The sequence below is a fragment of the Aythya fuligula genome, chromosome 1, assembly GCF_009819795.1.
Source record: "Aythya fuligula isolate bAytFul2 chromosome 1, bAytFul2.pri, whole genome shotgun sequence".
NCBI lineage: Eukaryota > Metazoa > Chordata > Aves > Anseriformes > Anatidae > Aythya > Aythya fuligula.
In genome coordinates this window covers 190594788-190609899 of record NC_045559.1, presented here as the reverse complement: position 1 = coordinate 190609899, position 15112 = coordinate 190594788, and the positions used below count along the sequence as shown (strand labels likewise).

Genomic DNA, 15112 nt, shown 5'->3' with positions numbered 1-15112 from the left:
CAGGCACTTTTCAGTAGATCTCCTCCCTTAATCTTCAGAGAGGGTGGTTTTGGTTCTTACATAACCTCGAGCCAGCAGGTGTTGCTACTTGCAGCTAAGCAAAAAACCATAGGTATGTAACTTCTTAATCAGAGGAAAAAAATCTATTTTATATGAAAGAAAATATCATAAGGAAATTCCAACTACAGTATGTGATTTCTACATCTATTTCAGCACCTCTGTCCTCTCCACCTCATCATCCCAAGGTAAAAACTCTGAAAGCCCTTTTATTTATAAAGGCAATGACAGACAAATAAGAAAGTTTTCTGTACCACTAAAAAAGTAGTGTTGGAGAAATGTTTAATTTGACTATGATCTAACTGACTTCACAGCATCAACCTTGCTAATGAACTTCATTTTACTTCATAAAGGTGTCCAACAAAATAAATTTGTAACCTAATATTACAGGCAGCAGATACAACCACTAAGTTAAACAATGCTGAGAATCATTCACACTTTTCTCACACTGAGATAGAAAAATGCCTCTAGAGAGTCTACACTTTTCCATTAACTTCACTTGTCATAACACAGGAGCAAATAACACAATACATGGTATCAGTGCTGAAGTTTTGGATGTGCTACCTTTACACAAGCTTACAAAAGGCAGAGACTATATACTTTCATACAATAAATCTACTCTAATCTGGGGAGCCAGGTGATTTATTGGCAAACATTGTCTTTGTCTCCATGGTGATGCTGATACCAATTTTTAGCTTTTTTCAGTGATCTCATATTCCCTTACAGAATAAACAGTCACTTGAGAGGATGAGGATGGTGCTACAGACTTTTGGATTGCTTCTCCAATTTACTAGTTGAATTACCTTTTAACCTCAACTTTTCATAAAATGTTTCCATGGATCTACCAAGATCACTCACAAGATTAACCTAGACATTTCCTATTGGCAACTGTGAGAGAAGGGATATTGAGCAATAAGTATGCTTTTGGTATGAACCTCTGTGTTTGTTGTCTTCACAGAGGACTGTGGGTGGTGAGAAGAGAAACAAGAGTTTGGCCAGAGAGATTAGTAATCTGACATCAACAACTACTGAACAATGAGGATGTGCCAGTAAATAAAGAATGAAATCTCATTGTATTGATAGCTGTTATAAAAAAAACAAAATTAAATTAAAAATCACTCTAGGGAATTAGTTAATGACATCAAAACCACAGTTTTATTAGCTAGGAAGTAGTGTTCCAGTTCCCATGGTCAAACTGCAACTTTGCTCCATTTATAATTCTTCCAGGTCTCACTGGTGTTCACTAGAAAAAATGCATGCTACATCCTGTGTATACAAAAACTAATGGATTTAGGCTAAAAAATTGTCATCCAATGCAGAAACTTCTTGGATCTGTAGTTTGGATGGAAATTCTGAAACCTCAAGCTTGAACACTTTTCATCAAGTCATTTTTTCAGATAGCAGAGCTGCAGATGCTGTTTATCAAGGTAGACAGACGAAAAACTCCTCCAATCACAAAGATGCTGTAATAACTATGGAAGAAATCTTTCACATCAGTTCCTCTAGAAAGCAAGGGAATTTCCATTTAAGTAATATTCACAGAATGGTTTGGGTTGGAAGAGACCTTAAAGATCATCTAGTTCCAGCCCCCCTGCCATGCCGATGCAGCTACCCTCTTCATCAAGAAAAAATACTGCATAATAAGTTCAGGTTTCCTCTACATGCTGAAGTCTGCATAGATTCAAGATAGTCCTTTCTCATCCAGACAGCCTTCATGGAAAGGAAGCCTGAAATTTGTTCAGCAACAGGCTAGTAGTGACACACTGATCTGTTCCCATCCCAAGCTGGGTCAAAAGGGAGAAATACAGCACTGTCATTGCCTCCACAGAAAGATCTAACAGGATAATTTGGAAACACGGAGAATGGTATTTACTCATTTTCAAAAGGTGCTTCAAGTTTTGATTACTAAATCCATAAGTAAGATCCTAATCTCTGGTATGGATTATAGAAATGCTGAGCTTCTCATGCCTTCTTGTGCTGTTGAGAGTCTTGACTTTGATTTCTCTTTGAGCAGGCCCATGTAAAGCTAAGCCACTTTCAAATCACTGCTCTGTTTGTCTACTAAGGTAGAACAGAAAAATATTGGCTCACTTCAGTAGGACCCAAAGGGAAGTACACCTGCAGAAGAAAACTTATTACCATTATTTTTGAAAAGGAAAGCCAAAGAAATAAACACTGTCTGAAAATGTGTCTACTGGGGGACAGATCTACATCTTGTTTCTTGTTTCTGTTGGTTTCACTGAAGAAAATAAAGCTATATTAATTTTCACCAGGAAAGAATTGGGCTGTAGTTTGATTTTCTTTTATTTTTTTATTGATATTGATGCATCTAAATTTGAACTGCCATTTGCATTAAAACTAGGGAATAATTTCCTCACTATTTTCAGTGGTTTTTGGCCTACAGTTGATAAAGCGGGGGACCTTTCATTCTCTCCAACAGAGGAAATTTCCAAAACAACATTTTAATAACAGATAGAATTTTTATAATCTAAGTAGAATAGGAGCACAAGCCCTTTTAAAAAATGGAAAACCAGTACCCAGAGAGCTTTCAGTGTTTGCTGAATGCTCTCAGAGTAAGGTTTTACAAGATCAATTTTTTAATAAAGGTCCAGGACTTCTACCAAATACCAGTTTGGCTGCTACTTCTGTGGGAAACAAGCCCCACTGTGTATAACAGAACTTTTCTGTTAACAAATTGATCTTTTACATTTTGTTTGCTTTGTCCTGGAAAGACTGGACACGCAAGACTGTAGGACAAATACCAAACATTATTTTGTATAAGCAAGACAATGCTCATCTAAAGCTTTAGCATAAACATCAGGTAAATAGGTTTACCAAAGTGTTTTTCTTTTTTTCCTTTAAAATATTGATATTTTGCTGCCAAAAAGTCAAAAAATGACTTCTTCTTATTCGTATAACAATAAGATCTGATAGGTAGAATATATGAAATATACAGTAGCTTCTTCTGAAAAGCTATCTAAGCTCACTCAGCTTACAGTATGTGGAATGTAATTATCCAGAAAGTGAAATATGTATAAAAATAGGTAAAATCCCTACAACATTTATACTGAATTATAATTCCTCCTTTCAGGAAGGTTACAACAGCTCTACAGTATATGTATGAAATGTTTGTTCATAAAGTTAAAAAACATCATTACTTTACTGAAGAACACATTAAATGTAGGAATGCATAATCAGAACTGACTCCCAATTCTGCTTAGCTGGTGCAAATCTACAAAGAACCATCACCCTTTCGGCACAAAACAAAACCAACCTCTAATGTGAGTTGGGGGTTTTGTCTTGTTTGTTTTTATTTGTCATAAAGGGGCCAGACTCAAGTTTATGAATGAAATTCCTCTGGACGTGGAAGTATGTTTTTTAAATGTTTGTTTTTTTGTTTTTGTTTTTGTTTTTGTTTTCCCTGTCTCCACTCTGTTTACTGACAGCAGTCACCCACCTTTTAAAATGATTATTGCCTGACATTACATGAAGCTTTTACTGCTTGTTCAGGACAAGGCAGTGAAATAGAAGAACCTCCAACTCCCCTGTCATGACCCAGTTCTGGGCTTGTGCTTTTTTGATGAGTCTTTGATCTGCAGCAGGCCTCATAGGCTAGTCTCCCGGAGGAACATGGTGCCAATGTTGTAAGAAACTTTTCTCACTCTGGCAGATGTGATGGAGGATTTTGGCTGCTTCTGACCACTTCTGACCTCGAGGAAGTAACAGATCCCAGGAATTTCCTTTGGAAAGTTTTCTGGAAGCTCTTCACGGGAACGAGGGATAAAAATAAAATTTTCTTCCTTTTTCAAAAGCCTGAAAAAAAAGAAAAAAAAAAAAAAAGGAAACAGAAGGATATAAAAGTATATAAAAAAAATAAAACTGTACAGACACATCTCTTTGAAAGATACTGATCCTGTGTGACCCCAAATAAAAAAAAAAAAAAGTTAAAAGTATCATGTAACATCTAAATTATCCTGTGCCAGGATCCCCAGCCAATACATATTAACCTAGCATTATACATATTAACCTAACTTCAAGGACCTCTGTTGACTGAGATCAAATGAGGAAATGGCCCAAATAAACCCAATGTCTGACAAACAGTGTCAGCATTCAGAAAGACATGTGGCAGAAAGGGAACCAAATTCATAATGTCAATTATCTATAACATATGAAACGCCTCACGTAAAGCACTCTGGTCTGGCCAGTTGTGCAGAAATGAACCTACTGACAACTACCACCAGGTCTCCTTGTGGAATGTAGGAACGAAGGTGACAGTGCCTGGGAGCTCTCACATGCAGGGTGATCAGTTTGACCCCTTCTCGTACTAATAGTATTGTATTTGTAAAATAGATCCAAAACCAGAAAATACAGCTTCAGTGAGAAACAACTGAAATCTGCTACTATCCACCAAAAGTACCTGTGGGATTAATATAACTCATTTTCCTCATCTCAGCAAAAAAGAGTAATATGAGAAATATTAACCTGGGACATCTGGCTGGGGTCAGAAAAGGATCCAGGCTCATAGGAGGCATGAAGCCATCCCTACTTTCTTCCAGTCATGCTATGCAAGTGGTACAATGTCACAGCCTGACTATACTGCCTACTGACATTTGTAGCCTTTCTCCACAGTGGAAAATCTCTGTCTGGATAGATCTGATAGTTTGGGGCCTCTTCACCAATTATCTTCCCTGAAACCATCTGGAGCTGTTAAATAAAGAAAATAAGTCTACACAATTTTCTTTTTGTTTCCAGTAAATTAAGTTAGGGGTTTTCATTCTCTTGCAGAACTGAAAAGAGAAGTTTTGAGGTAATAATAAATTCTCAGCACAGTTGGATATATGAAAGTAGTCTTAGTCTTTTCCCCTCTCAAGATACTTTTTCTTTTTTTCAGTCAGCACTATTTTAAACTCAAAAACATCAGGAGAAAGAACCTTATTACCTTCAGCAGATTTTATAATAGGTTGTTTATTTAATATCTCTAAAACTGATTTCTGAGAAGTAAGTGAATGAATGAATCCCGTTGCTGGATTCTCAGCACATTTAATGGAACTTCCTTTGCTGAATTTTTTTTTTTTTTTTTTTTTGGCTGAGGGAATCCATGTGAGCTCCATACAACTCATTGAAATATAAAAGCATTTTCTTCCCAGCTTTTATCAGATGTTTGTAAGTCCAACAATGTTTCTGCCTTTGAACTTCCATGGTGGTCTTTGTTTACCATGTGGTTTGAGTGCCATAATCTATTTTCCAGGCTGTCAATTTTATGAGGAAATACTATAATCTTTTCTAAATTGGGTGAGAGTTTGCAGAGGCCTCTGCAGAGAAGCTTCTCTTCTTTCATCTCTTCAATGCTTGCAGTAAATATCCTGCACTTTAAAACTACTGGTTTAACACACTGAAGCAACTGTTCTCTGCTTCCAAAAGTAGATTTTTGCAAGCAACAGTTGAAGTCTTAGAGCTTTCAGAGCTAAATCCATAAGCGCTCAGTGCAGTCTTTCTTCCCCCAAACTGACTATTCATTACAGAGCATCTAACCTTCCTAAAAATCAATGGTTCCCTCTTGGAGCCCAGCATTATCTAATTGTAACGACAGTTACACAAGTCTGAAACTGTAATAGATAGATAGATAAATAGATACATAGATAGATAGATTTAATTCAGGGCTTGCACTGAGTTTAGGTGATATTTTCACACTATTTTTCTCATTGGGCCAAAGTACAATATATTAATTAAAAGCCTTATTTTCACCTGTTTTGTGTATTGTAACTTGGTCACAATGAAATGCTCTGACAGTACCAAAGGTGCCAGGAGTGATGGGTAACTAACCCATTAGTCCTTGTACAGCTATTTGGAAATTTGTCCACTACTATGGCTCATGATAGACTCCACATCATTATATTAGGTGCACTATTTGTATTAGCCTCTCACCTTCAGAAATTGTCTAACTGACCTTTACTTTGATAAGATTTCAGCCCCCAAGCAAGCACAGCAGGAAATCTTCCTCTTTAACAAATACTAATGGAAGATACTTGCAATCATATTATATGCTCCTTACTTTACTTTATACACTCAAGATATATATACATACATATATATATACATGTATATTTGCTGGCTTTTATTAGAAAGACTTTAAACAGGACAAACATTGTCTCTTTTTAGTCCACTTCTAAATAACAGGTTCTTTGTATTCCCTAAATATACTGGTCCTGGCACCTGGTTTCTCAGACTGTGAATGAAATCGGGTTTCATAAATTGCCTTTGATTTCTTATAGCTCTCTGTATACACTAAAGAAGAAGCTATCTACTTACCCTCAGTGCTTAGCAGTGAGGACATTTTTCTCCAAGAATCTTTCCTCCTATATTATGCTACTGGTGATGTTAAAAAGAAAAGAGTACCAGCTGATGGCCACAGCCCAGATCTTCAGCCCTTGCTAAATTTCTTATCTTCCTCTTCAAAGGTACAAGGAGCCCCAAAAGATGCTTCTGCCAAGAGCCGAATAATAGTGCAGATACTCACTGGGGGTAAGGGTGAGCCACACAGTCAGTTTTTGCATTTCCCCTCTGACTCTGGGGAAGAACCAGTGTAAAACCTCCTCATCTGGAAGGCGTCCTGAGTGGTGGCACCCGGGTCTGGTTGTTACTCTTACCTTGCAGACCATTCTCAGAGCATTTTGTTGTGACCAAGTCAGACTTCCTGCTCTGAAAGTCTGAGAGCACAGCCCATCCAGATCCTGAGAACAGAATCTATCCTTCAGCTTCAGGAAATTATCTGATGGCTTAAACTCTACATAAGGTATTCCAAATCCCCACAGTGTCCCACAGTCATAGAGCTTGATTTGAAGTAGCACAACCTCAGCAGTTCAGGAATATGCATATAACAACTAGTCTGAATCTATTCCAAAGCATTTGTCTCAGCTGTCTTTCCTGCATCACTTCTGTGTGTTTCCCTTGAGAGCACTATTGTAAATGACGTTCCTGTAGTAGGTTATTCACACAGTCAGAACTCTGGTTTCCACTCAAGTAGTTGGATAAACAATTTACAATCAATGATTATATTGTGAGGGTCAGGCTACTCAAGCATGCCTATAAATTGCCTGGAACCAGGTCTGCTCTCAGCTTGTCTTTTTTGTTGATGTTTCAGAGGAGGAAGAATTTCTTAAACACTGACTTGTAGTTGATTAATATGACAGCTTCCCCTCCTAACCTGAAATCTTCCAGAACAGTCTAAATTCTTGTTCTATCCCTTCCCTGATGGGAAAAGAAAGGGAAAAAAGAAAAGGATGTCAGTACTGGAAACATTTTTTCTAGTAGAAACAGGAAGCATTTGAAGCATTTGAAGGACGTCTGTATGTTAATTAAAATTGGGATCACACTTAATGGGAATTTTGTAGAAACTGAAATGTTTTGGCTCTTCTCTTTTTTTCATAGATGTTATGATAGGAGAATTATATTTCAGACTATTTTGGCAGGAAATAGTTACATCTTCATCAGCAAGTGCCTATACTCAGAAAATGAGCTATCCATGTATGGATTTATCTGTTGCAAGGCTCTCTACATTAGGGGCAAGCTTTGCACCATTATTCTTTTTCTCTCTGTGCACATTGGAAGACAGTTTCACCTCTTTTATGATTTTACAATCTATTTATTTACTTATTTATTTTTGTGAAAAAATAAACTGCTCCATTCCCTCCCAAACAAGACACTTCCACAAGCTGAAGCCTCTGCCCAAAGGGAAGAATAAGATGGTAAGAGGAGCAGCCACTTAGCAGGCTGGAATAGCAATTCCTCTGGAAATATGAAAGAGCATGTCCTTTGGAAATACAAACAATTATGTTCCTTGAGAACTTTATTTCCAAAGCAAAAGAAAGAAATTATGATCACGTGTGCTAATTCAACTCTACTTGCTTTGAGAAGCAACAGTGCTGAGGAAGTAGTACTTGACTAAGCTTCATCATGCTCAAACACTTTTCACCCAGAGGATACACTGACCATATGGTGCCTGAAAACCTATAAAATATTGAGTAGTGCTTGCTGGATAAGGCTGACAGATTGCCATGTAGCAGCAAACAGAAAATGAGACTGAGAAAAAAATGACTATGTCTGGTTCAAATTATTTTCACGTTGTACTTAACTATTTTTGAATTTATGGAAGTTCATGTATCGGTGTTTTTCCTTCATGTAGACCAACTTTAATAAGATTATGAGAGGACTCATCCTGTTTTTTTAATGCAATATGTTGTATATCACATGCAGCTCTGCGTGGTAAGTGCCTATCACTGACCTTTAATACCTTAATTGCTTACCCAGCTAAGCAATTAAAACTGTATCTGCTCTCTGTTCAGAACATTAGAGAATTAGGCTCAGTGAATAGGATTGTAGCATCACAAGTGAAAGGCCACAGCCTTTGCCTTGACCTAATAGTGCTGGCCTCAGGATTTGCCTGTATTTGCCTAGTCTTGAACTTATTTTAGTTCTACCAGATTTCTATCAGTCATATTGCAAAAATAACTTGTTAGCTGTGTGGAATTATGTGGTGTAGCGTCTACTGTTACCTACCTGACAGTGATCTAACAAGTCCTTCTGTGTAGCGTGAACTACCTATAATCCTCAAATGAAAATGGAGTGCAATGGAGCACAGGCACAGGCAGAGAACAGAGGCCCAGGACCTTAATCACAAATCAGTGACCATGGGAGTGCAGCCTCATGGAGGCAGATGACACAGGTTGTAGGAACAAAAGGAAATATTAAAAAACAGGAATAAACTGATGTGTTTGGAAGTGACTTTTAATGCTTTAATTAGACTAACTGATTTTTTTTGTGTGTCCACATACAAGCTGTGTTCCCTTTTTGTCCACACAACTAAATTGTCTGTCCAATAATATGTCTCATGGAAGCACATGCAGTGAACTGAATGATGTAAAAAGAAACAGCTTTTTAAAGGATTGTCAGAAATAAAATTTAAAATAATCTGAAAAGGCTCTTGGAGGACAAATCCATGTGTTTGCCCATGTGATATAGAAAAATACAGACATACATACAGCTAGTAGGAAAAATAACTTGAAATTAAAAGTCTAAATAAATGTATACAGATTTAATTAAAAATAAAAATATTAATAATAATAATAATAATAAACAGATAAAGTGAGTTATATGTACTTCTTAAATACCTAAAAGTACAAATGCTTCCATACAATGTCATAAATATTCAAATTATGTACAATTTTAAAGGCCGAGGGACAATTCAGGCAGGTGAACCAGCAGGGACTTCACCTAGCTCCATGCAAAAGCACCCCTGGTTTCTCTCTGTCTTAATCAAATAAGGAGGAGGGGTACAGGCTGCTCATCTTTGCTTAAACTGAGATATATTAACCATATGTATTGCTTAGCATGTGATAACAGAAAGTATCTGTACCCCATAACTGATGCCTAAAGTACCTTCTTCATAAGATAAATACGTACTAGAGAAGGCCAGAGGTTGAAAGAAGAGGCAAAAAAAAATATTTTTAAAATACAGTTACTTGACAATTAACAACAACTATATTTATATGCTTTTGATAACTGCTTAGAGATCCCACGGCATTATATTTTAATACCATTAGGGAAACAGGATGAATGTAGGTATATTATGTTAATATCTGATAGACATTATTCAAGGCTGAAACAAATAAAAATTATTTCATCTTTCTTCTTTGCTGAAGAAGAGACTCAAAAATCTGACTGTGTTTCCTTCCTGAGTATGGAAAACTAATTTTATTCAATTCAGGATAATATAGATGAATTAAATAAATCTACAGCTGGATTTTCAAGTGTGCTAAAGGAACAGGGAATGTGTAATTCTTCTTCTATTCCTTTCTGGCCACATGTTTAACAGGGACCAGTCTGGGATCCATTCCTCCCTCTGCAGTTTCTGTGTGTTTCTCAGGAAGTTTTACCAGTGCTTTTCAGCACTTTAATCTTACAATACCCTGTGATTCAAAGCCACCAGGGCTCTGTAGTCCTTCTGTCAATAGACCCATCTGAGTCAGGAGAAAAAGGTATTTTGAACAGAAGTGAGCTTCTATCCCCAGTAGATTCAAAGGACACTTTTGTAAAAGGCACTGTTTTACACCGCACAGCTCTTCCCTGGCAGGTGGAACTGGGAGCAAGGCTGCCCCAGGTTCAGGGCTGCTGCTAAGCAACACCACATGTTATATTTATATTTTAGACTCTGCTTCTTACACAGGCATATTATGGGCTCATGGGGAAGTGTCTGAAACCAATAATAGGCATTCTGAAGTGTTATTATCACTTTGAACACTGATGACATTTTGTAATGCATAATTTGTACTGTAAAATGAAAGCTGATAAGTATTAGACATGTTTCCAATATCTACATACTTTGTAAGCACAAAATATGTTATCAGAATTTTCATCATGAAGCATGGTAGACACAAACACATTATGATAAATGCCAGGAGTTTCAATTAATCGAAATTCTATTATTTTCATACTGATTGCAGAATTATCTACTTAGTAAAACATTGCTTCTTGGATCATAAAAATACTAACTGGGTACACAGCAGTATGTCATGATCAAATAGAAATGGCAGATAAGGTCAGCCATAAAGACATTTCAGTTTGCAATGAATCACTTCATTTGTACACAGCAAATTATATATTCATGCAAATTCTATGTAAGAAAAGTTGTATACAGGTGCATCAGATTATTACTTCTTTACTTGGATAGTACTGTTATATTATGTTTAAGCCCCCTGGATCACCTTCAGGAGCCATGAATAATACTGTTTTATTGAATATTTCACAATTGCAGTCTCTTCTGGCCACTGTCAGCCATGCCGTTTCCTGATTTCTCCCTTACCAGTTCTCATGCTTTCAATCATGCCAGAAGGTATGGTTTGGAACAGCCTTTCTAAGTAGCCCCATGCACATTCATTTTATTTTCTCAAATGCTTTCTGTAAAAAGCATGTTGAATAAACTAGTTCAGTTGTTACTTTCAGCCATTCATCTTGAATGATAACTGTCCACGTAGTACAATAATGCAGATAACACATACCAAAAATTCTATGTTTTGTTGTGTTTTGTTTTGTGGTCTCTTTTAATAATATTATTGCATCATGAGTAACTTTTCTACTACCTTTCCTTTTCTGAAAGCATCAGTCAAAATCTGTAGCTTTGTAGAAAATAAGCCGTTTGGCCATGGTGAAAAAAGGACCCTTCATCGATGACCCAGTGTATTCAAGACATTCCCACATATACCAGAATGTCACCTCATACATGGCTCCTCTCTGATTGCTCTATAAATTGTTTGCCTGTAAATGGCCTTCACACTCAAGGAGTCTACCAATAACACAAGCCTGAACTGTGAAATCAGTATATGTTTTCTAGGGATGAACCAGAAAATTAAAACTGCAAACCATTCAAATGCAAACTTGATATGAAGAACTAAAGTATGGTCTTTTCTTTTTGCCTTTTACTTTTTCCACTATGACTGTTGCAAAAAAGAATATTTCTACTCAATGAAAGTCACTATTATTCACCCAGCTTCAAAAACTGTCAGAAGTATACCCAATATATGAAATTACTCTAGATTCACAGGTTGATGCTGCAGCAACAAGCAGGACATTTTTTCTTTTTCAGTAGAATGTGTAGGTCAGTCAAAAAATATTAATTTCTTCATTTAGGTCTAGAACTTCAATTGGCATTTAAGATGAATGTACAAATGGACACATTAGAGACTTATAAAATAATTCACGCTGGAGAGCACCTAAGGAGCTCTCTAGTCCAAACTCTTGCTCAAAAAAATGTACAACACTGAATTTAGACCAGGCTGCTCAGGCCTTCATCCAGTCAGGTCTTGAAAATCTACAAGCATGGGGACTGCACAACCTCTTGGGCAGCCTTTGCCGCTGCCTGACTGTCCTTACGGGGGAAAAGTGTTTCCTTACATGTAGGCCGAGTCTCTTCTGTGTCAGTCTCTTTCTGCTGTCCTTGTCCTCCCACCTAGCCTCACTTTGGAAAGCCGGGCTCATTCTACTTGACAACCTCCCCATGCATACTGGAGAATGCTTTAGGTCAATAAAATTAATATATATTTTCTATATATTTATAGAAAATATTTTTATTTAAATGAACATGCCTGATAGTAGCTTGCGTCTGCATTTCTCTTGCATGTTAACAGAAAACTATACGAACCTGCTTCTGTGCACATTGCAAAAGTCTGTTCAGTTTTTCTGCATCTTTTTCAATTAATTCCGCTTTGCACTATTCTGCAAATTTGATTTCAAGTGAAAGGGCTCTTTAGATGAATGTAATTTTATACGCTAGTTTTAATTACTTTTTAACTTTCATTTCTGACTGCTTTGTATTTTAGCATATCAGAAGTTTTGATTCTTGGATGAAGAAATTCCATTTGAAACTTTAATTTACATAGTTATGGGAAAAAGTAAATACGGAGATTCACAGTTCTGTATTAAAAAAAAAAAAAATCAATATTGTATGAATGATTGCTTACAGATTTATTGTGGAGGAACAGAGTCCAAAAACCTGAGCAAAACTGTACTTCAGAAAATTACTTGAGATACAGAATGTAGAAAAAAAGAGTAAGATCTAGATCTCCTGCCAAAAAAAAAGCGAATACATCAGTCACAATCCAAACAGAAGAAACTCTTATTATCAAGCTGTCAAATTTGAACAATAAGGAACACCTTTTTTTATTTTAGATGTTCCTCATGACCTGATTTAATCAAGCCCTCTCTCTATTTGCATAATTACTTCAAAGAGGTGGTGATAATGCTTTGCCATTTTCAATCTTTTTTCTTATATTAAGAAAAAACTTCTATTAAGTGTCTCTTTACAGTGTTAAATAAGAAATTTTGTTTCCAAGAAAGCACAAAAAGTCTTTGAAAGCTTGGCTGCACTCAAAAAATTAACTCTTTCCTGAACTAATGGAACCATGCTTCTCTTCATCAACAGCATAAAATGACGACACAGTGGGAGACAAAATCATAGAATCATAGAAACAGAGAACATCCCAAGCTGGACCCACAAGGATCACTGAGCCCAATTCCTGGCTCTACCCAGGACCACCCAAAAAGTCAGACCATTTGTCTGAAAGCATTGTCCAAACGCTTCTTGAACTCCTGCAGACTCGGTGCCATGACCACTGCCCTGGGGAACCTGTACCAGTGCCCGACCACTCCCTCAGTGCAGAACCTTTCCCTAACCCCTAGCCTGACCCTCCCCTGTCCCAGCTCCAAGCCGTTCCCTCGGGTCCTGTCGCTGTCCCCAGAGAGCAGAGCTCAGCGCCTGCCCCTCCGCTCCCCTCGTGAGGGAGCTGCAGGCCGCCATGAGGCCTCCCCTCAGCCTGCTCTGCTCTGGGCTGAGCAAACCAAGGGACCTCAGCCACTCCTCATACGTCTTCCCCTCTAGACCCTTCACCATCCTTGTAGTCCTCCTTTGGACACTCTCTAATAGTTTTATGTCCTTCTTTTATTGTCACAGCCAAAACTGCACACAATACTTGAGGTGAGGCCAGAGCAGCACAGAGCAGAGCAGGACTATCCCGTCCCTTGACCTGCTAGCCTTGACCTGATGCACCCAGGGTATGGTTGGCCATTTTGGCTGCCAGAGCACACTGCTGGCTCGTTCAACTTGCTGTTAACCAGAACTTCCAGACCCCTTTCTGTGGGGCTGCTCTGCAGCTTCTTGACCCCAGTCTTTACATGCAGACTGCGTTGCTCCTTCCCAAGTGCAGAATCCTGCACTTCCTCTTGTTAAACATCATGGGGTTAGTGGTTGCCCAGCCCTCTAATTTGTCAAGATCTCTCTGCAAAACCTCTGTACCCTTAAGGGAGTCAACAGTTCCTCCTAATTTAATGTCATCTGCCCACTTCCAATACACATTTTTTATAGGCAGCCATGGCAGCCTGTCCCGTTGTGTTCCCTTGCCTCCACTGCCTGACTTCCTTGAGCATTCTGATGCAAGCCTGCAAAGCCTGAGAACCCCATGCAGTCCCTCTTTCCAGTTATCCTGACACCCTGCTGACTTTCTGCTGTAGCTCATGTGCTGAGTGAAGGCAGTGCCTGCTATAAGATCATGCTGAAAACAAACTGAAATAATAATAAACAGTATGAAAAGGCTAGCAACACTTACTGGTACGTGGTTGGACTGACATTGATGCGGCGTGGGTGACTTCCTGACTCGAACTTGCTTGCAAGGGTGACATTGTTTCCAAAGAGACAATAACGTGGCATTCTTACACCAACAACGCCGGCCAGCACTGATCCTGAGTGAATGCCTATCCTCATCTGGAAAAACATGAGAACCATGTCAGTTGTCTCTCTTGTGCTGCCCGTGTTAATGTCATTAGCACTTATGTACAAGCCAGCCACAGCTCCCCTTCAAAAAAATAAAAAATAAACCTAAGAAGGAAGGGTGGGGAAAAAAAAAAAAAAAAAAAAACAAGCTCTGCCATTCCTTTAGCTTAAATCTGATGCAATTATAATAAGGAAGAAGAAAAACATGGTATCTTTTCACTAAAACCATTTTTGTCTGCTGCTTCTGTGCATGTTTGCTGGAGACTGCCACAGTCAAAAACAGGAATTGCAAACAGAACAGCACAGGATGACCAGGTGGTATTGCAATATCAGTTACCTAATTACACACAGACAATACAGAGTATTAATTTTTCCGCTACTTTTAACACAGGCTTTAAACAAAGACCCACATTTTCTTAAACTGTCATGAAGAGCAGTAAAGTAGAGTGAATAATATATGGTACTTTTTTCTTCTTATTATTTATTTTTCTCCTCAAAGTCTATGGCTGCTTTTCTTTCTTTGCCAGTCTGAGAGATATTGCAATGACGAAGATGCTGAAGATTAAGGCATCAGTGCTTCTAAAAATAATTTTACTCCCCCCCCCCCCCCCCCCACACACACACATCCACACACACATAAGAAGGAATAAATCCACAGAAAATGTTTAAAAAAAAAAAAAAAAAGTCTATTTCCCTGAATATTTCCCTGAAACTGTCTGAGGTGTGGAGATTACGTTG

The 15112-nt window shown here is 37.9% G+C and overlaps 1 protein-coding gene across 1 annotated transcript in view; it reads right to left on the bottom strand.

Moving 5' to 3' along the window:
* Positions 1 to 1648: 1648 nt before the first annotated feature.
* GUCY1A2 (guanylate cyclase 1 soluble subunit alpha 2) overlaps positions 1649 to 15112 on the bottom strand; it is a 156082-nt gene continuing 142618 nt past the window's right edge. The window contains exons 7-8 of the mRNA XM_032204322.1: positions 14211 to 14365; positions 1649 to 3870 (exon numbers count right to left, since the gene is read on the bottom strand). Of these exons, the coding sequence (XP_032060213.1) occupies positions 3663 to 3870; positions 14211 to 14365 (363 nt within the window). The 3' untranslated portion in view covers positions 1649 to 3662. The remainder of the gene's footprint in view (positions 3871 to 14210; positions 14366 to 15112) is intronic.